This window comes from Puma concolor, chromosome D2 (genome assembly GCF_028749965.1).
Source record: "Puma concolor isolate L17-30 chromosome D2, mPumCon1.1.hap2, whole genome shotgun sequence".
Classification (NCBI taxonomy): Eukaryota; Metazoa; Chordata; class Mammalia; order Carnivora; family Felidae; genus Puma; species Puma concolor.
In genome coordinates, this window is record NC_141677.1 from 17,935,006 (window position 1) to 17,956,603 (window position 21,598).

The following is a 21,598-nucleotide window of genomic DNA, read 5'->3' on the forward strand; positions in this document are numbered from 1 at the left end:
GCACTGATTCCTTCACCGTCTCCTTGCAGTAGGCCCTGTTCCTCCCCTGGTAAGGGAATATCACTTCAATTTTACGGACACCAGTGGCTGTCCCCTGCCCAACCCCCGGGGTGTCCCACATCTCCATAAGCTCATTCTGCATAATTTCAGCCAGTGCACACCATGCCTTCCCACACTGCTCTCCCCACCCCCGACCCCATGAGGAGTCCACCCTCCACCCTCTCCAAGCACAGCTTGTCAATTGGAGGTTCGAGCAAAGGATCACAGACCCCGATCCTGAGTGACTTCCCAGTCCCCGGAGATGCCGTGCTCCTACAGATACGCAACGGCAACAGGGGAAGCCTGATTCTCTTCTGTTCTGGAAAAGAAGTAGGGCCAGTGATCAAGACCAGCAGAGATGAACCAGGTTCTCCCCGAGACGGGGAGAGTGCCAGAACCCCAGTGACAGCTTCGTGGGGGCGTCGTAACGAGCTGTGAATCCATCCGTCGTTATAGCTGTCACCGGTGTGCTGAGAAGGCACGGTGGGGGTGGGGCAGGAGAGCTGGGCCCCCCTTCTCCAGGTCTTGAGGCCTTTCAGAAGCAGGCTGAGACAGTTACGTGTTATTTGTGTCCCCCAAGTTGGTTTCCTAAGGCTCTTTCCGTTGTGGTGACAATTTAAAACACGCCACGTTAGTAGTCGCATCCCGGGGCAAAGCGTCCTGCCGTGTTTTGACCAATTTTCTTTTCTTTTCTTCCTGTATATATCTGAAAGTTAGTTAAGTCCTAGGAGCAAGAAAAACTTTTGTTAGGAGAAAATGAAAAGCTTGGCAATGAAAACATAACAGTTTTCTGCTCTAAAGACCTTTGTCAGACAAGCTCGTGGCTCAGAGAGTAAAGCGTCTGCAGCAAATTCACATTCCCAGGGGCGGGCAGTGCCCTGTGCTCTCCGTGCTGCTGGGACTATTTCAGTGTAATGATGCTGTCTCCACATGTGTCCAGGGAGAGACGGGACCTCTTGGGAGCCACACCAGCCCGCAGTTACACATCTAAATGAAGGCTGTTTCCTCCGGCGCTGCCTCTCGGAGGCTCTTACGGAAAGTGCCTGGCACAGTGTAGGAGTGGATGTGTGGGTCTCCAGCGATGCTGCCTTTCTCAGATTACTGATCTTTAGGGCAGGCTCGCAGATCTGGACACAATTCATGTGTGTGTCTTCAGCCGTCACAGCAGTGGCGGAGTTGGGATGAGATTCCATTGGAGGCTCTGGGGTTTTTTCATAGAACTACCGATTTATTCGTTCAGCTAAGGAGTCTGAATTGATATCTCTGACCAGCTGAAGTAATTCAGTCCAAGCAAACCCAGGCCAGTGGGATACTGGACCAGAGGGCCCGTCGGACAAGCAGCACCTGTCAGGCTGGGCCCTTCCTCTCTTGGACAGGTTTTAACTGCCCAGCTGACAGTTGCTTCTAAATTGTGCCCCTTGAACCTGTTGGGGTGAGCACCGGGTGTTGTATGGAAACCGATTTGGCAATAAATTTAATATTAAACAAAAATAAAATAAATTGTGCCCCTTGACTAGGACTTTTGAAGTTACATTTTTTATGTTACTTATTTAAATGTAGATCCTAGTATATAATCAGTTTATTTTTTTTAATGTTTGTTTATTTTTGAGAGACGGCGACAGTGCATGAGCGGGGGAGGGGTAGAGATAGAGAGGGAGACACAGAATCCGGAGCAGGCTCCAGGCTCTGAGCTGTCAGCACAGAACCCGATGTGGGGCTTGAACCCACGGGCCGCGCGATCATGACCTGAGCCGAAGTCGGACGCTCAACCGGCCACCCAGGTGCCCCTGTAATCACTTTAAAAGTAAGCTCATGCTGGGGGGCGTGGGGGGATAGATATGGCGGAGGGAGATTAAGAGGTACAAACATCCGGGCACCTGGGTGGCTCAGTCGGTTAAGCGTCCGACTCTTGGTTTCGGCTCAGGTCAGGATCTCATAGTTCGTGAGTTCGAGTCCCGCATCGGACTCTGTGCTGAGAGTGGACAGCCTGCTTGGGACTCTCCCCCTGTCTCTGCACTTCCCCCACTTGTGCTCACACTTTCTCTCTCTCTCTCTCTCAAAGTAAACTAAAAAAAAAAAAAAAAAAAAAGGTACAAACTTCCAGTTATAAAATAAGTAAGTCGCGGGGATGAAAAAGTACAGCATAGGAATATAGTCAGTAACAGTGTAATAATTTTGGATGGTAACACGTGGCGATTACACTTCTCAGGATGATCAGTATACCTGAAACTAATACCTGTATAATGTCAACAGCCACTAACTTAGATCCGGGTTGTCTTGGGGAACAAATCCTGCGAGTTCCCAATGCACCTGTGCGTGAGTGACCCCAATAGCGAAGTTCTTCTGTAGTTATATTTCATCTGTTTGTGATGAAATTATAGTTTAGCATCCAAAGCGTAAACATTTCAAAATGTCTGTGATACCAACGTATAGAGATAGCCACTTGAGGATACAGTCAACATATTTATATAAACACACACGCACCCCATTTTATAACGTAGATACTTAATTAGAAGGGTATCGTGGACCTTTTTACTATGTTATTAAATAATTTTTGTAGATCATGATTTTAAAAGACATTGCAGGGGCGCCTGGGTGGCGCAGTCGGTTAAGCGTCCGACTTCAGCCAGGTCACGATCTCGCGGTCCGTGAGTTCGAGCCCCGCGTCGGGCTCTGGGCTGATGGCTCAGAGCCTGGAGCCTGTTTCCAATTCTGTGTCTCCCTCTCTCTCTGCCCCTCCCCCGTTCATGCTCTGTCTCTCTCTGTCCCAAAAATAAATAAACGTTGGAAAAAAAAAAAATTTAAAAGACATTGCACTGGATGCATTATACCGACAGATAGTAATTTTAATCAGCCTCCTTTTCGTGGGAGTAATTAGGTTGTTGCTAATTTTTTTTGCCATTATAAAAAATATTCTGGGGCGCCTGGGTGGCTCAGTCAGTTGAGCGTCCGACTTTGGCTCATGGGTTCAAGCCCCATGTCGGGCTTTGAGCTGACGGCTCAGAGCCTGGAGCCTGTTTCGGATTCTGTGTCTCCTTCTCTCTCTCTGCACCCCCCCCACACTCGGTCTGTCTCTCAAAAATAAACAAACATCAAAAAAAATTCTGAGATACATGGTTATATATATATGTGTGTGTGTGTGTGTGTGTATATACACACACACGTGTGTATATATATACATATACACGTGTGTATATATATACACACACACACACATATAAAATGTATACATTTTATTTATATATATAAATGTGTGTGTGTATATGTATATACACACACACATATATATATAAATGTATACACACACGTATATATATGTATATATATACATACATATACGTATATATATATAGGCAGGCCCTTGGGTGCATTTCTGATATGTTACATTAGATCTAATCTGCATTTCTGATTGTTGTGTTAGATTTAATCTCTAAAAGTGGAACCTATCAGTAAAATAGCAGGTTTTTACTGGTTTTTACTTCGGCTCACATTTTTCGTTCATGCTACAGAATCACCCTGCAAAAAGATTGTACCAGCTTAACATTCCCAGTGGTGACGAGTGGTCTGTCACCAGTAATTGGGGGTTTGAATGTAAGGAAGATGGTATTGTTGGTCCACACATTGTATGTTGAGATCAGTCTGTCTTCCAGGGAATAAAGCCAACATCATCTCCACTCTGCTGGTCTTTTTTTTTTTTTTTTTTTTTTTTAATGTTTATTTATTTTGAGAGAGAGAACAAGCGAGCAAGGGAGGTGCAGAGAGAGAAGGGGAGAGAGACAGAGAGATTGAGAATGCCAAGCAGGTTCCACGCTGTCCGTGCAGAGCCTGATGCGGGGCTCGAACCCATGAACCATAAGATCATGACCTGAGCCAAAACCGAGGCAGACACTTGACTGACTGAGCCTCCCAGGCGCCCCTCCATTCTGCTGCTCTTTTTTTTTTTTAATTTTTTTTTCAACGTTTATTTATTTTTGGGACAGAGAGAGACAGAGCATGAACGGGGGAGGGGCAGAGAGAGAGGGAGACACAGAATCGGAAACAGGCTCCAGGCTCTGAGCCATCAGCCCAGAGCCCGACGCGGGGCTCAAACTCACGGACCGCGAGATCGTGACCTGGCTGAAGTCGGACGCTTAACTGACTGCGCCACCCAGGCGCCCCATTGCTGGTCTTAATAACATAGGCCAGCACTCCGTCTGTCAGCTACGGTGTCGGAGGTCTTGGGAGCCTTAGAAATTATGCTTTTGTTTTTCGTTTTTTGTTTTTAGAAATGCTGCTCTTGAAGTTAATATGTGGATAGTAGGCACAACTCTTAAGACGCTCAAGAGATTCCCGCCCCTGGTATGCACATACCTTCTCCACTCAAACACTAGTCCAGGCATTGCCGAGGGAGTTTTGATTTTGTGGGTATAATTATGGTCCCAAATCAGTTGATCTGAAAAAGGCAGTTATCCTGGTGGGTCTGACATAATTAGGTGAGCCTTTTAAAGGAAACGGCCTCTTCCCAGCAAAGAGATTTTTGCAGGGAGGGATTCATCCCGAGGAAGGGTTTGCAAGGCAGGCTTTGAAGGTGGAGGGGCCACGTGGTAAGGGGCGCAGGTGGCCCGGGGGACCTGAAGGCAGTCCCCGCTCACGGCCGGCAGGGAAACAGGACCTCAGTCCTCCAGCCACAAGGGAACAAGCTGAGTGAACCCGAAGGAGGATCCCAGCTGCCAGCTTGAGAACACAGCCGGCTGACACACTGATTGCGGCCTTGTGACACCAGGAGCAGAAAACTCCCCCGTGCCACGCCCGCACTTCCGATCCACAGAAGTGCGAGCTAATGAATGGGTATCGTTTAAGCCACTAAGCTCGGGGGAATTGTAATACCACAAAAACAGATCCAGGATTTCTTCAGCTAGGTTGTGGGACCTTCTGGATCATTTCCTCCTCCTTAACACGTTTGACCCCTTTACCTCTCTCTTCTCATTCTCCTTCTCTGACCCTCCCTTTCTGTGTTTCTCTGGGAGCCCCTTGCCCGTGGCCGCCTCCCCCCCACCCCAAATGCTGGGGATCCCCAGCTCAGCCACTCTTGGGGATTTCATTGCACCTGTGCACTCTGGACTCTTACCCGTGTGTCCTCATCCTTGACCTTCTCCGACGCATGTCTCCGATGCCCTGTCTGGGGCTGCTGCTTGCACCCCAGACTCCGCCTGGTCACATGCTGGGCTAGTCCCCACCTCCTCCCGCTGCTGCCACGTTCATTACCTTTTCACGTCCTATCTCCAAATTTTAGAACGCGTTCCTCGCGTCACTGCCTGGATCTGACCTCTCCATAGAGCGGGAACGGTGTCGAGGGCCCGCAACACTTCCAGGCAAAATGTGAAAATGTTTGTTTCCCTTCGATCGGAAGGGGAGAAAACAAGCTTTGAAGTTGAAGAACGTGCTTTAATACATCATATTAAGGTATTCGTCTGCCTTGACGCCCGTGCAGTTGTAAAATGTGGTTTTAAATATTGGCGTGTGGAGGAAGAGAGGCCCATGGAAGCAGAAGGGCCCGCGAAAGTCACAACACGGTCCTGGCGTCACCTTATTTCTAGAGAAGCAGGTGTTTGCACATCGCCCTATAAGCAGGGAGGATGCTTTTTGAGGTGGTCCCGGTGGATAGGTATCTTCCGGCTTTGGTGACTGGGAAGGGTTGCACATCACCAGTGATTTGGGGCCACTGCCGTGGCCTCCTCTGCCGTGGCAGGGGGTCGTTTGAGCTCGGAAGTCCCTCCCTTGCCTTCAGCTACTTGCCCCGTGCTCTGGGACTTCCCTCGAGACGAGCAGACGAGCCCAGTTTCTGGAGCGCGGGTGAGGGATTCTCTCGCACCCTGGATCCAGCAGGATCCTCTGGCGGGTCCGTGCAACCCCCGCGTGGCACCCCACACCCGTCCCCGAGGTCATCCGTGCTTCCAGAGAGTCAAAGAGGGAGGGAGGTTAGCCAGGCACCCGGACAGTCCGCCTTCCAAGGGACCTACCGCAGTGCTGTAGCGATTACATGAGGCTTCGGCTCACCCAGTGCCGCATCTGGGAAAGCTCCCGGCAGGAAACTGTTAGCAAGATGTGATCCTCTCTAGGTTACGATGAGATCCAGGAGAGAAGCAGGATTCTCTGAACCCTTTGCTGTCGGGATTCAAGCAGGGCAGCGTTTTTACTTATTTATTTATTTTTATATTTCATTTATTTATTTAGAGACAGTAGGGGGGGGCGGAGAGAGCGAGGGGGAGACAGAAAGAATGCCAAGCAGGTCCCACGCTGTTCAGCGCAGAGCCCGACGCGGGGCTCGAACTCACAAACCGCAAGATCGTGACCTGAGCCGAAGTCGAGAGAGGGACACTTAACCGACAGAGCCACCCCGGTGACCCTGGGGGCAGTGCTGCTCTGATGTAGGAGTCAGACCGGCTCCAGCCAGGCTTTCGTCCTGTGGCGGATGATGGGCTGCGTGTTCATCAGGACGGGCCGTGGTCTCCTGTGCAGCTTTGTTGGGGCGTCTGAGGTTGGCGTGTGTGAGATAGGACACAGACGCACACAGAGGGACGACTGTGTGAACACGCAGGGAGAAGACGGCCATCGACGAGCCAAACGGAGAGGCCTCGGGAGAAACCAGCCCTGCCCGCTCCTTGACCTCAGACTTGCAGCGTGCAGGACTGTGAGGAAATACACTTCTGTTTAAGCCGCCAGGTCTGGGTTAGCGGACGAACCCGCCAACCCCTCACACCTCTCACTAGCCTTGTAAAGAGTGGCATCAGAAGAAGCGGGTATGCTTTGACCAGAGGAGATAAGACGGTCGCCACCCATGTTATGACGAAGCCAAGATCCCATTGACTTGGCCGGTCATGGCATCCAGTGACCGTCTCCAAAGGCGTTAGTGTTCGTTTTCTCAAACTATCCTTGCCAAGTCACGTTGCTTGCATCCTTTGCTGGAATGCTGTTGTTTTTTGAACTTGGTTGTGGGATTTTACATTTAGTCCTGCTGTGGCCGCCCCCATCCCTCGGGGGGAGGGGCCTTTGGAAACCACGTGGGGTGTCACGGTGGGCCTGAGGGGTTCCAGTGACACATTTCCGATTTCCTGGTGAGAAAGCTGGATTTGGGTGGAGGACTTACTTTTGGATGACACTTGGGACAAAGCTAACTGTCCCTACGGTGGATTTCAGGGCACACGGTGCCCAGTGTGGGTATGATGGGATTTCAGGCAGGATATCTGGGAGAGGCAGGTCTGAATCCGAGCCTCAGGTGGAGAAGTCCACGGTAGTGGGGATTTGCTGACGGAGAGAAGACAGGTTCTGAGAAGACGTCCTAGCTCTGCCAGAAACACATGTGACATGTGACAGAGATGGAGATTGGCTTCTCTGTCCCTGTATTTTCCTGTCTATCAAAAGAGACTCCTTCTGGGCGTTGAGGTGGAAAAGGCATAGAGGCCCCCAAACGAAATGTCAGCGTTGTGCCAAGTTATCGACGAAGACGTTCTGTATCATCAAGGTGTCAGTCACCTGCCAGGCTGCAATAAAGTAGGGTCCTCCCTGAGGACCTAGGATCTAGGGTGAGCTTTTGGGACAGGATTAGCCCTCGGAAAATGAGCTGCTTTTAAAATTAGACTTACCCGGGGGCACCCGAGTGGCTCAGTCGGTTAAGCATCCGACTTCGGCCCAGGTCATGATCTCATGGTTCGTGAGTTCGAGCCCCGCATCAGGCTCTGTGCTGACAGCTCGGAGCCTGGAGCCTGCTTCGGATTCTGTGTCTCCCTGTCTTTCTCTGCACCTCCCCAGCTCAGGCTCACACTGTCTCTGTCAAAAATAAATAAACTTAAAAAAATTTTTTTTTTAGTTAGACTTACCCGGGGCACCTGGGTGGCTCAGTCGGTTAGGCCTCCGACTCCTGGTTTCAGCTCAGGTCATGATCTCGTGGTTTGTGAGTTCAAACCCCGCGTCGGGCTCTGTGCTGGCAGCATGGAGCCTGCTTGGGATTCTCTCTCTCCCCCTCCCTCTCTGCCCCTCTCCTGCTCTCTCTGTCTCACTCCCTCTCAGAATAAATAAATAAGCTTTAAGATAAATAAAATTTGACTATATTCACTTTTTCTTTTAATTTTTTTTTTTATTCTTTATTTTTGAGAGAGAGAGAGACAGTGAGACAGAGTGTGAGTGGGGGAGGAACAGAGAGAGAGGGAGGCACAGAATTCGAAGCGAGATCCAGGCTCTGAGCTGTCAGCACAGAACCTGACACGGGGCTTGAACTCACGAACCGCAAGATCATGACGTGAGCCGCAGTCGGACGCTTAACTGACTGAGGCCCCCAGGCGCCCCTATATTCACTTGTTCTTCATCTGCCTCTGGAACATCAGACACTGTATTTTGCAAGTGGTTCTCTGGCCAAAGACAGGTATTGTGGACGCGCCCAGGTCCTCCCTGGGGCCATGTTGGTTTTGCAGTGCAGAGTATCATCGGCTGTCCTCATGGGCGAGCCTGCGCTCCGCAGTTCGGTGCACTATTCGCTTGTGAAATGCTGCCAGTAAAGGCACCTAGAACATTCCCCAAGACGATCTTTTCTCCCTTACGGAAAGAAGTAGCTAATACCCATGTGATAGATTCTTCATGACTCGGTCAATCATTGGGAGAACCATACTTTTTCTTCCATCTATTCCCATTCCCTGCGATGACCCCCTTGGGGATGTCCATGGAAGATGTTCATGGCACAAAGAGTTGAAGAATTGCTTGCTAATTCCGGCCCATCCTCTTTGCTGGTCCTGGCAGCTCAGGTGAGTTTTTAATCCCCGATCCTGTATCCTCCTCTGCCATGGGAGGTGAACACTACGTCTTCTGCCTGCGCCGTGGCTTCTGGAAGGAATAAGGAATAATTGCAGATGCACTTTGCGAATTAGAAAGCCGTATTCAAATGGAAAGGTCACAGATAAGTTTATCCCTTACAGGGGAGGTGGCCTTTACCTTGTATTTACTGTAAACTCAAGTCCCTCCCGTGCTTCCGGACTGGGGGATGTTTGCATTGAGCTCAGCTCCCAAATCCATCACGTGTGAGGTTTGTCCCTTTTCTTCTCCTCCCTTGACATTTGCAAACCGAAAAGTCTGGGCTGAGCCACCAGCTAGCTGCCTAGATTACAGGGTGGCCTTGGGAGTGACTTGGGGCCTCTGCAGGCTGAGGAGGTGATGATGGTGTCATAGGGACCGTGGAACCAGTGGCTCAAGGAAGAGGTGGCCTTCCCACTCATTTCTGGCCCGGCGACGGCCACCTGTGCCTCCCCGAAGCTTTGGGTCCCAGGCCTGACCCTGCCGTGAGCTCTCTGACTCCTGTGTGTGTCTGTTCAAGATTTATGTCCACCTGAAGGAAGGCGGGGGCCCCGATGGGCTGGATGCGCTGAAGAATAAGCCCCAGCTCCACAGCATGGTCGCCCGAAGCCTGTGCCGGAACGCGGCGGGCAAGAACTACATCATCTTCACGGGGCCCAGCATCACCAGCCTGACCCTGTTCGAGGAGCTGGAAAAGCAAGGTTTGTCGTGTGGCGGGCCCGTCCGAGAGGGGCCCCTCGCCCCCTGAGGAGTGATGGGAGAAGTCTGGGGGTACAGGTGCATAGCAACCGGCACAGCCCATGGGCTGCTGGGCCAGGAGGGAACACGCTGGTTTCAGCCTGCCGTGTGCCTGCCACAGGGCTGGACCCTGCCAGGCGCTGGTGATCAGCAGGGATACGGCCACAGGCTTGCGGTCTGGGCGGGGGTGTGTCGGCACAAAGCTCTGCCCAAGTCACGTTTGGTTGTGTCGTTTGTTGGGAGACTCTGGCCATTGAGGGGTTCTCCTAGTGTCCTAGTCCATTCGGGCTGCTCTGTCAAATTACCACAGACGGCAGCTTATAAACAGCACATATTTATTCCTTGTAGGCCTGGAGGCTGGAAATTCAAGATCAGGGCACCAGCGTGGTTGGGTGCAGCTCTCTTTCAGGTTGCCGATCTCACGTGACCGAAAGGATAAGGGAGTTCTCTGGGGTCCCTTTCCTTTTCTTCCTTTTCTTCTCTTTTCTTTTCTTTTTTTTTTCAAATGTTTATTTATTCTTGAGAGAGAGGGAGACAGAGCGTGAGTGGGGGGTGAGGGGGCAGAGAGAGAGAGGGAGACACAGGCTCCGAAGCAGGCTCCAGGGTCTAAGCTGTCAGCACAGAGCCTGACGCAGAGTTTGAACTCACGAACCGTGAGATCATGACCTGAGCCGAAGTTGGATGCTTAACTGACTGAGTCACCCAGGCGCCCCTGGGGTCCCTTTTCTTAAGGGCACTGCTCCCATTCATGAGGGCTGCACCCTCATGACTCAGGCACCTCCCAGAAGCCCCACCTCTTAACACCATCACCTTGGGCATTAGGCTTTCAGCAGAGGAATTTGGGGGGAACGCACACATTTGATCTGTAGCACCTAGTCCCAGCTCCTACAAAGGCTCTTAAGTCTGGACTCATCCCCATGTATAATGTGGCCCCTCCAGTTGGCGCAGATGTCACAGAGAATTATGTAGAATTAACACAGCAGGACAGTAGGCCTCAGAAAATTCTTAGTGCGCTATGGTGCTGGGATGCTTCGTTCATCTGTTCAAAGGTTAGGAAGCCTTCTGTGGCTCCGGCAGAAATGGGGGCTGCAGAAAGAGGTCTGGACCAAGTCAGGGAGCCTGACAGCAAGCTGTATATCCTTTGCCTTGTCCTACATTTGGGGGATTTATATCTCATCCACTCAAGAGAAACATAAAAAGCCTCTCCTCTGCTATGGCAGCCACTGAAATCGCAGACTGATTGCTTAGCAACAGATCAGACATCCGGTCTTAAAACAAAACCCTCTCAAGTAATGGAGAGCCAACAGCTTCTGACCTTGACCTCAGCCACTGCGGCAAGGAAGCAGCCCTAGACTGGGTGCTCTGCTGGCCCTGGCTGCGTCTGACTCATCTGCAAAGTCCAGTGCCCAACAGGGCTCCGTGCTTAATGGCTGGGAGAAGTCAGGGTGGAGAGATCCGACCACGCAAAGAGGGGCCGTGGAAGTAAGATTGGAGAAAATGGACCCTGGTGCGCGCTAACCGAACCCCTCGGAAAAACCAGGGGTTCCTGTGTTAGAGCAGGTGGCGAGAGCCGAGGCTGCCATCCCCACTCGCCCACTCGTTCAAGTCCGACTGTGGGTGCAGGGCCGTGAGCCCTGGGGTTCCTAGAACCGCCCAGATAGCATTTGCATGCTGTTGGGGCCACCCGGCATCACACGGTATATGCTCCCGTCACCTAGACCAAGAGTCAGGTGGTGCAGTCAGGTGGCATGTTGTCCCGGTGGGGCTGGTGTGCAGAGTGCGGGTGCCCAAGGACTGTCACGGGCCATCAGTGCTGCTGCCCTGACAGCTGGCCATGCTGGCCTGTGATTCTGGGAAGAAAAGGACGCTCCCCAGCTCAGGGAATTAGGGAAAGGACGGAAGAGAATCTTCTACTGGGAAGAAAATAATTACACATGGGATTTAGCTTTTCCCGAGAACGAGCAAAGATTTCATTGCCTGTTTTTTGGAAGCTTCTGGAGCTCCTGTGCACTTCTTGCGTGGCTCCACTGTGATGATGAGACACTGGGCTGGTGGTTCTCCATTGTCCCCACACTGGTGGCTGCGTGCCCTCCCCTCCCCCAGGCTGCCCTGGGCTGGGCTGGTGCCCTCCAGGACATTCTCACGGGCAACCAGGATTGAAGAAGGGCATCGTAGCTGTGAGTCTGGCCGTCCCTCCGTGGACAGAGTCTGCTTTGTAAAACAGCCGGAAGAAGACACTGATATAATAAACGCTATTTTCATAAAGGGGCAGATTCAGGAGACTTGGATGCTGTTTGGGTTTTCTCCTTCCCCTCTTACAAAATTGCACCTGCTGTTTTTGGCTGATTGTGTGCACGGAGCCTCGGATGGAGAATTTATTTTTTTTTTTTTAATTTTTTTTTCAACGTTTATTTATTTTTGGGGGACAGAGAGAGACAGAGCATGAACGGGGAAGGGGCAGAGAGAGAGGGAGACACAGAATCGGAAACAGGCTCCAGGCTCTGAGCCATCAGCCCAGAGCCTGACGCGGGGCTCGAACTCACGGACCGCGAGATCGTGACCTGGCCGAAGTCAGACGCTTAACCGACTGCGCCACCCAGGCGCCCCTCGGATGGAGAATTTAAAACATCCTTTCTCCTTGTTCATCTAAGGCTCCTCACTGTTTTAAAAACAGTTCCTTCTTCTTAAATACTAAGACGAGGGGTAGCTGGAGTTGGAGCTACAGAGGTGCGAGCGGCCAGCAGCCCTCTGCTTCTGAGCAGTAAGGCTCCATCATGCCACCCAGTGGCTCTTCCAGTGCACCCACTGGTGCTCATTAGGCAGTGGGACCCGGGTAGTTCCTCCCGTTCCCCTCCACCCCCCGCGCCCAGGGCGGGCCGGAGATGCGCTCACACAAGGTCATAGAATGTTTCGAGTTACTGATGATACTGCGTCCGCCTTCAGGGAACTTCAGTCTGTGACGGGAGACCCCGGATGAGACTTTCCCCAGCGACTTCCGTCAAAAGTGCCTCTTCACGTCCCCTCCAGGCATCCAGACTGAGGTTGCTGGCTGCAGGGAGAAGCCGTGGCTCTCCGTGGCCACCTGGCCCGCTCACTGGGGCAGGCCAGAGGGTGGGGAGGGCCAGGAAGGGCCTTGAGCCCAGGACGGAATTTAGCAAAGCCTCCTTGTCCACGTTGACCTCCGTTCACAATCCCTCCTGCCTCCGTGGGACCGTCTGTGCATTAGTGGCCACCCAGTAGCCGCTCCTCCCTCAGAGTGCAGAAGTTTCTAGAAGCAGATGAGCAGATGGGAGGACAGGTGCACATGCTCAGCCCTGAGCCTGGCACATAGCCAGCGCTCTGAAGAGACTCGCTGATTCACTGCGATGGTCTCATGTAAAATCTTAAATGCTTATTTTTTTATTTTTTGAGGGAGGGGGAGGCATAGAGAGAGGACGGGACAGAGGATCTGAAGCAGGCTCCAGGCTCTGAGCTGTCAGCACGGAGCCCAGTGCAGGGCTCAAACTCATGAACCGCGAGATCATGACCTGGGCCAAAGTCAGACGCTTAACCAATGGAGCCACCCAGGCACCCGGTCTCACATGTAATCTTGAACGTTCTTATAGAAGTACTGGGACAGAGCACCTCTGGGATAGAAGTCCCCAGACTTCAGGGGTCTCCCCTGCAGGGACGTCTAGAGGGCCCCTCCCCCAAGCATCAGCCCCAGAACAGGCAGGCCTGTCCTTTCCACCGGCGTGCGCGGGGCCTCCCTGACCGTGTGGACGCGGTTTTGTGTCCGTCTCCCCCGCAGAGATCTACTGCTGTGGCCTGCTCAGCCCCAGGAAGAGTGACTGCACCGGCCTGCCCCCGTCCATGCTGAGCAACCCGGCCACCCCCCCGGCCCGGGGCCAGCACCGCATCAAGATGAAGGGGAACATGTCTCTGATCTGCTGGTACAACAAAGGGCCCTTCCGCTTCCTGACCAATGCCTACTCGCCCGTGCAGCAAGGTGGGCCCGCGGGGGGGGCTGGGGGGGAGGGGGGGTTGTGCAGCTCAGGTGTCAGGTGACCCCATCACTGTGAGCTTCTGGGCCGGGGACTCGGTGCCACTGCACCTGACTGGTGGGGGGGGGGGGGTGCGACACCAGCTCCCCGTGCTTGTCGGCGGCCGAGAGAAGCAGGAAGGGACCAGGGTGGGGTCCGCAGGCCGCCAGGGTTGTCTGTGGTCGCTCTGAGTGCTGTACGTGGCCAGCACTCACGTGGTCACCTCGGCATCGAGGATCTGTTCTGACGGGAGGGGAAAACATCAGCTGTTTTTTTATTGGTTCGGCGTCTTCCTCCGAGATGAACCACTAGGATTTGGGGGTGGTCAGGTGATTCTGTCATCAATTTTCCTCAGGGTCTAAAATCCATAAGGCGTGTGCAGTTAAAGTAACTACAGCCCCACCTCTTTAAGCCACTGACAGGGGAACTCAGATGACAGAGGGCGCCTCACCGAAATTGTCCCGTCACGTTGTGTACTTGCAAATCCCCTATAATTGTCTGTATCAAGACGTGTTTCCCCTTTCCTGCTGCAGGAACGCTGCGGGGCGCTCGGTTGTGTTGGAGGGGTGTCTGTGTGTGTGATTGGTGTGCACGTGTGGTGTATGTGAATGTGTGTCTCGTGTGTGTGTGTGTGTGTGTGTGTGCTTAATTAATGTCTGTTCGTTTATTCCCACCCCTCACCCCGCACACACACCTAGGCTCTGTTACATTTCAGTGGAGATGACAGTCTAGGGACCCAAACCCACGGGACTCGGGGTTAAGGAGGTGTGGAACGCCGCCCATCACTGTATCACTGTGTCAAGGGCACTCGGGGGAGATGTTTGAAATTGACCTTGCAAGCCAAAGGGCGAGTTTGAACTGGACTTCCACACTCTGGTGATTGGATAAGGGCTCTCACAGGGAGAATGTTCGAGAATAGGGCGTAGGAGCCACCTCCCTCCAAATTATGCGTGACAAGTTGCAAAGTTTGCGATAGGATTTAAGAGGACAGGGCCTTAAAAACCCCAATCTCAAAGGTTGGGAGGCTTAAATCCATTGTCAAGGGAACCAGCGAGGAGGATATTTGATGGGGAAGAAGAGAAGATTGGTAGGGTTGATTTTTAAGTATGCTAAAACTTACTGTTTGTGTTGCCTTCAGTTATAGTTTCCGTTTCTAAAGTACTCGGTTATAAATCACAAAGTCCCCGTTCTGAGACACCCTTAAAAAGCCCAGGTCGTATGCCTTTGGCGTGGCCCCGGCCCCTCCCGCAGCGCCTCTGGAAGCTTCCCAGGGTGGATGGCATGGGCACCTGTGAGCCAGGCCCGCCCTGGAGCAGACAGAGCCCCACGGGTGAGCTCCCAGCCTGGGTGCCACAGGCAGGAGGCGCCAGGGGGCAGGGAGGCGGCGTGGAGAGTGGCAGCTGGGTGGCCACCGGAAATCTTTTTATTAGTTCACATCTTAGAGTATTTGTTTTCGTGTTTGTTTATTTAGAAGAGAAGGAGGACACAAGCGGGGAAGGGGCAGAGGGGCAGAGAGAGAGAGACAGAGCGCGAGCAGGGGAGGGGCAGAGAGAGCGAGAGAGGGAGACACAGAATCCGAAACAGGCTCCAGGCTCTGAGCGGTCAGCGCAGAGCCCGACGCGGGGCTCGAACTTGTGAACCACAAAATCATGACCTGAGCTGAAGTCGGACGCTCAACCGACTGGGCCACCCAGGCACCCCCTTCGCTCCCTGTTTTATGTCAGGATAGCCAGGCAGGGTGGGGAGACGCACATTTGTCCGACGGGGGGGGGTTTATCGTCTCTGTTCTCCGCAGGAGTGATCATCAAGAGGAAGACTGGGGAGATCCCCTGCCCCTTGGCCGTGGAGGCGTTCGCTGCTCACCTTAGCTACATCTGCAAATACGACGACAAGTACAGCAAGTAAGTGGAGGCAGCCGCGGGGCTCACCGGCACGGCATGGAGATTGGTGGGTGGTCAGCAGTGCCCCGGTGTCCGAGTGGACACATGTAGCCCCTGTGAGACAAAATCCTGAGCCCCGTCCTGGTCTTCCAGGCTCACCCGCACAGCCCCCTCACTTCTGGGTGCCCTGCCTCCTTCCCTGTCACCCTTGCCCCTGGGTGCCCTTCCCTCTGCTCACCCGGGGCTTGCCATCTCTCAGCACTCAGCGCAGAGCCTGCTCCCTCTGTCCCCTGCCCCGACTGCTCTCCTCCCCCACCCCGGCACCCACGGACCACGCAGCATCAGCCCCCCGGTGTCCACACGCTGGGTGCCGTGTTCTCCAGCCCAGGTTACTGAGCTGTTTCACCTCTGGGCACCTGCTCCGGGGGTGGCCTCGTCTGAAGCACACGCGTAGCATAGACAGGATGCGTCACCCACGGCGCGGTGACAGGAGCTCGGGAGTGATGGCTGGTGAACCTGAGCAGGACTCTGAAATTGGTAGGGTTGAGCCTCCCAGCCTAGAACGAGGCTGGAGGAACCCCCAAAAGGCAGGTGGGTGCTTACTCCGCCCACTTGGAGGGTAACGTGCTGGGCTTCTCCGTGGCAGAGAAAACCGAGGACCCGGTTCCCCCTGGAAAACTCAGCCCAGGTTCGAAAGGCAGCCCCACGCCACCGGGAGTCATTGAACAAATGTTTACCGCGTGCTCTGCTCAGCACCTGCTGAGTCCGTGAGGTTATTACAGAGAAATCTGCATTTGTATCGCAGACGCGTTGGGTCCGCTCTGCGCCGGCCGTGGCGGGGATGCTGATCCTCAGGCACGTCTGGGGGGGCGGGGCAGAGACAAACGTGCAGATGGGAGGACACGGCATGGGCCTGAGTCGTAAGCCGGCTCTTGGCCCTGGAGGGACACCATCCTCTGTCTCGGGGCAGAGGCCTCCCTGACGTGACATCCGTCCTGGATCCGAAGGGAAGGCGGGGGTGGCCAGGAGACGTGCCCTCGGGAGGAAGGGGACGCATCGCAGGGGCCTGCAGCTGAGGGTGTACTTGACCTTGGGGAACGGAAGCAGTTCAGGATGCACGGGGCGCGGCAGCTGAGAGGGTCCCTTAGCAAAGAGGGAAGCCCCCCAGGCCCTCTTCCCTTGGAGCTTCTGAGCCATCGGAGGCCAGGCTCCCGGGTTCGGCATCTCTTCTGGTGGCTTCCTCCCGCCGCACCTAATCCTCTGCTAGGAATTGTCTTCATCTTCTTTGTCTTAAGTGAAGCTGACCGTGACTAAGCTGCAGTGAGAGCTGACCCCCCGGCCCGGTTCCTACCCCCGTGGCCCCCCTGCGGCAGCCCTGACCGTGATGGGGCCTTTTGGGGAACATCTCCCCGGACCCGGGCGCCCACGAACCATCCGGCTGAGCCTTTCTTACTCCTCCGCCCCCGCAGGTATTTCATTTCTCATAAACCAAACAAGACCTGGCAACAGGTGTTCTGGTTCGCCATCAGCATCGCGATCAATAACGCCTACATCCTGTACAAGATGTCAGACGCCTACCACGTGAAGAGGTACAGCCGGGCGCAGTTCGGCGAGAGACTGGTGAGGGAGCTGCTGGGTCTGGAGGAAGCCTCCCCAGCCCACTGATGCCAGGCGGCCAGGCCTAAGTGAGGACCAGGTCCGGGAGGCCGGAGGAGGGAGGGAGCGGGCCATTCTGACCTGCCCAGCCAGAGCCCTGCGGGTGCCCCCCCGCACCCCCCTCCCCGGGGGTGGCCCCAGCCCGGAGGGGTGCCCACGGCCTCCACGGGGACCAGGGTGGGCCTGGTCAGAGGACGGCTGCCCGTCCCGGTTCCCATTCGAAGAAGAGCATGTCCTCCCTCCAGAAGCGGCCACCCACCCGGTGCCGGGGCGGGCGCCGCACCCAGACTCCACGTGCCGGCGGGCGCGCTGTCCGTGGCATTGGCCCAGCAGGGCGCTGCCTCCTCGTGACACCCGTGGAGCTCAGCTCGGTACAGGGGCCCTGGGAAGGCTGTTGCCGCCGGAGGCGCCAGGGATGGGATGAGCCGTAGCACGTCCTGCTAGAAATGCCTGCTCTGTAAAGACATAAAGACGTTTGTGGCGAGGTTCAGTTTCCTGCCGTGTCCGACGGCGACCAAGGCAAGCAGAGGTGGGGCTGTGCACCGCTAAGGCCGTGCCGGTGTGGGCAGGAGACCCGAGCGTCGCCCCGCACCTGCCTCACGCAGGCGGCTTGGAACGGGCCTCCTGGAACAAGGAACGCAAACTGGGTGCCATTGACACGCAGGGATGAAATGGGGCAGCGATTGCCCGTTCCGAGTCAAGGATGAGGCGTTCCTAACTCATTTCATCTCCCTGGCTGGTGGACGGGGGAGAGAGGGAAAATGCCAACGGAATCGCAGTGACGTGTGATGCTGTTTTTTATTTTTCAATATATCTTCAGGTTATTTTCTTACCGTTGCTTAAGATCTTCTGTAAAAGGAAAATGTCCCCCTTCTTTTCCGCCCCCTCCCTTCGCCCCAGCCGTGGCTGTTTGCGTGGTCACAGTTCGGTATTCTGGGCCCCGTGACCGTGCCAGGACCAGAAAGGGCAGCTTGCTCCCAGAACGGACGTGCTTCCACTCCATCAAGGAGCACGGGGGGCCCTGTGGGCCTTAAGCGTTGCCGTAGACCTGATCGTCGGCAGAATTACTTGTTTGGGAAAACACGAGGCGTTGCTGCAACACACGCCAACACGTCTGGGGGTGACACTGGCCAATTCTCGCGCCCCGCGTGTGGTCACCTGGCTGGGTGTGCCCTCTGACCCCATTGCCCCAGAGCCCTGCGGCTGGCACGGGCAAACCCAGGAAGGTGACCAGGTGACCAGCTTTGTTGGGGGTGATCTCCCCGTAGGACCGCGAGAAGTACATGCCAAGGCCGCTGGCATCTGGGGCTCCTGCGCCCAGGTCCGCGTGTCTCCGGGGGAGACCTGGGCCAGGGTGATCCCCTGGCCTGACCGTCCCCCGCAGACACGAAACGAGCGATTCCTGGAGTTACACGATCCCCCTCCAGCCTGGTTTACGTAGCCCCCTCATTTTTTTTTCTTTTTTTTTTTACCAAATGCAAAATCTATTCTACTCAGGCTTTGGGATGTTTTTCCTTGTTCACACTCAGTTAATTAAACGTGTTGCTGGCCGCATGCTCCTGAACTCCACGCCATTCCTGCAGCCTGCGTTCGTGATGATCCCCCTCGCCCTGTGGTTTGAATTCGACGCCACGGATTGTAGGCCAAATTTTAAATTGTGTTTCCAAACACCTTCGCCGTGTCCTTTAATTGGATTGAAAGCACTTTTACCACATGGAGAAATATATTTTTAATTTGTGATGCTTTTCTACAAGGTCCACTATTTCTGAGTTTAATGTGTTTCCAACACTTAGGGAGACTCTAATGAAAGCTGATGAAGTTTCTTTTCTGTCCAAATAAGTAAAAGAAAAAATAAAAGTCTATTTAGATGCTGATCCTTTGCGAATATGCGAGTTTCTTTAAATGGTCAGGGACAAGGAGCGCCTGGCTGGCTTCGTGGGTAGAGCACGCGGCTCTTGATCGTGGGGTCGTGAGTTCGAGCCCCACGCTGGGTGTCGCGTATGCTTACTAAAAAAAATAAAAGATCAGGGACAAAACCACGGGCTACTCTTTTAAGACTTCTTGGTGTGTGAGCTAGTGTGCATGATCTTAAACTGTTTTTAGTATCCTACGCCCCTGAGCAGTTTAAAAAAGAAATTCAGTTAAGTCTTGACTTAGAGAAATAGATATCGATACCCTGGTCCTGTGAGTCAAGCTGCCTTCCAGATGGGGGATGCCTCCTCCCTTCTTCCGGTTTCTGTGGTCGTCCGCATTGACCCAGAGAGACGCTCTTGCGACAGGCCGGTGGGTGGCTTTGCGTTACCGAGTAATTAGAGGGGACTTAACACCAGTTTAGCGCTCTCCTTTTTAAACGGTAACCACCTGTTTTCATATACGTGCTTGAAGCAGACGGCAGTTCCGCCGGGGGTCTCTTGGAGCCCCTGCAACACTGGGACGAGTTTCTGTTCTTCCGGAAGGAGGACAGAGGGACCTAGAGTACTGATTAGGAAAGCCTGTAGGACCTCGTCCTGCAGATGCGAGTCTGAGCGCCTTGGAGAATTGCTCCAGTTCAAATCCACCTGGCTCCAGTATTTCCAAGGGTTGGAGAGACTGGTTGCCCCTGGATTGGCTCAGTTAGTAGCTGGCCACTGCTGGGGTCTGGGGAGGGCCCAATAAGTGCTTCTCACCACGGCGGGGGGGGGGGGGGGGGGGCGGCCAGCAGGTGGCATCCCGAGGCCAGCCACCGCTGTGGGATGTCTTTGCTACAGAGTCTGAAAAAGAAAATCAGAACAAGGAGCATCCCGACCCTTACGGAGAATAAAACAACAAATACCTAGAAGCTTCTCCACAGCAAAGCTCTGTTAGGCTAAATGCACTGAGCTTCACGTGGTTTGGGCCGCAGTCCCAGGGCTGCGGCTATAGTTAGAATCGGGTAAGGTAATCCTTCAGGGAACTGAACGTGGGTGAGTTTCTGTTTGTATTTGCTGCCTTCCTTCCTTGTTTCTCTGTTTCATTCACATTGTCTCTTGTCCCCACACTCTGCTTCCTAAAAAGCCTCAAGTTTGGGGCGCCTGGGTGGCGCAGTCGGTTAAGCGTCCGACTTCAGCCAGGTCACGATCTCGCGGTCCGTGAGTTCGAGCCCCGCATCAGGCTCTGGGCTGATGGCTCAGAGCCTGGAGCCTGTTTCCGATTCTGTGTCTCCCTCTCTCTCTGCCCCTCCCCCGTTCATGCTCTGTCTCTCTCTGTCCCAAAAATAAATAAACGTTGAAAAAAAAAATTAAAAAAAAAAAAAAAAGCCTCAAGTTTGAACAAGGTCTGACTGTAGTCAATGGAACATTATAATACTAAAGTCGTATTTCAAAACTCAAGTGGGTTATTGGGGTGGCTCAGTCGGTTAAGCATCCGACTCCTGGTTTTGCCTCGGGTCGTGATCTCACGGTTTGTGGGTTCAAGCCCCATGTCGGGCTCCACGCTGACAGCACATAGCCTGTTTGGGATTTTCTCTTTCTCTCTCTCTCTCTCTCTCTCCTTCTGGCCTGCCCCCACTTAGTCTCTGTTGGTCTCTCAAAATAAATTAAAAAAAAAAAACAACCTCAAATGAGTTACATAGGAAAACTTTGGTGTCTGGATCATTCTGGACAAGGACATTCAGTTTATTGACTCCATTAGACAAGGCCCGGCCACCAGAATCGAATGAACCCTACAGCTGTGCCAGAGAAGAAGTTCGCAGTCGCCAGGAGCCTGGAAGGCTCTGGCTCATCGTGTGTGGCCGTCCACCGCTGTTGTCCTGGGTTCTGGGTTCCTCAGGGAACCCAGCCTCAGCACCAGGCAGTGAGGGAGGCAGGCAGACCCACCCATGCCCCCTCTGAAATGTGGGGCACTTGACCCCGGTGGGCACCAGATGCACCTGGCTTGGCAGATTCTAGAAAAGACAGAATCGCATCCTCCGAAGAGGCTGAAGCCAGACCATATCTGACCAAAAATTGCCTATTTGCCATGCAGCCAATTATGCGTAAGCTTCTCTGGAAAACACTGGCCCTGAGAGCCAGTTCGACCTCAGTGTTTCTGGAATGTGCTGCACCACACGTGAGCAGCTAGTCAAAAAGGGGTCCTACAAGAAGTCCTAGCCAAGCGAAAAGAAAGTTTCTCATCTCCTAAGTACCAATCTGCAGCTACAAAATTTTTATTCCTTCCATTCCCCCTGTGGCTTATACTTGGTTCTAATTTTCTCCAAGGAAATAGGATACTGACCTCTTTCTCCAACCTGACAGCTGGTGTGAGGGTTTGCTTGCCCCCAGTTAACTTCTAATGTCCCACACTCCTCCACTTGGAAAGAGCCACAACTTTAGCAAAAGCAGCGCTAGAAAAAAAACATTCACTGGGAAGATGAGATTTTAGCTACTTTAATTAGCTTTTTCACTAGCCCTGGCCGTCTTTTTAAAAATGCGTCTATTCCTCAAAAAA

General features: G+C 53.5%; 1 protein-coding gene across 1 annotated transcript in view; it reads left to right on the forward strand.

Annotated features, from left to right (window-relative positions):
- PGBD5 (piggyBac transposable element derived 5) overlaps nucleotides 1–19,029 on the forward strand; it is a 102,567-nt gene extending 83,538 nt beyond the window's left edge. The window contains exons 4-7 of the mRNA XM_086679704.1: nucleotides 9,380–9,560; nucleotides 13,388–13,585; nucleotides 15,415–15,520; nucleotides 16,969–19,029. Of these exons, the coding sequence (XP_086535830.1) occupies nucleotides 9,380–9,560; nucleotides 13,388–13,585; nucleotides 15,415–15,520; nucleotides 16,969–17,164 (681 nt within the window). The 3' untranslated portion in view covers nucleotides 17,165–19,029. The remainder of the gene's footprint in view (nucleotides 1–9,379; nucleotides 9,561–13,387; nucleotides 13,586–15,414; nucleotides 15,521–16,968) is intronic.
- Nucleotides 19,030–21,598: the final 2,569 nt, after the last annotated feature.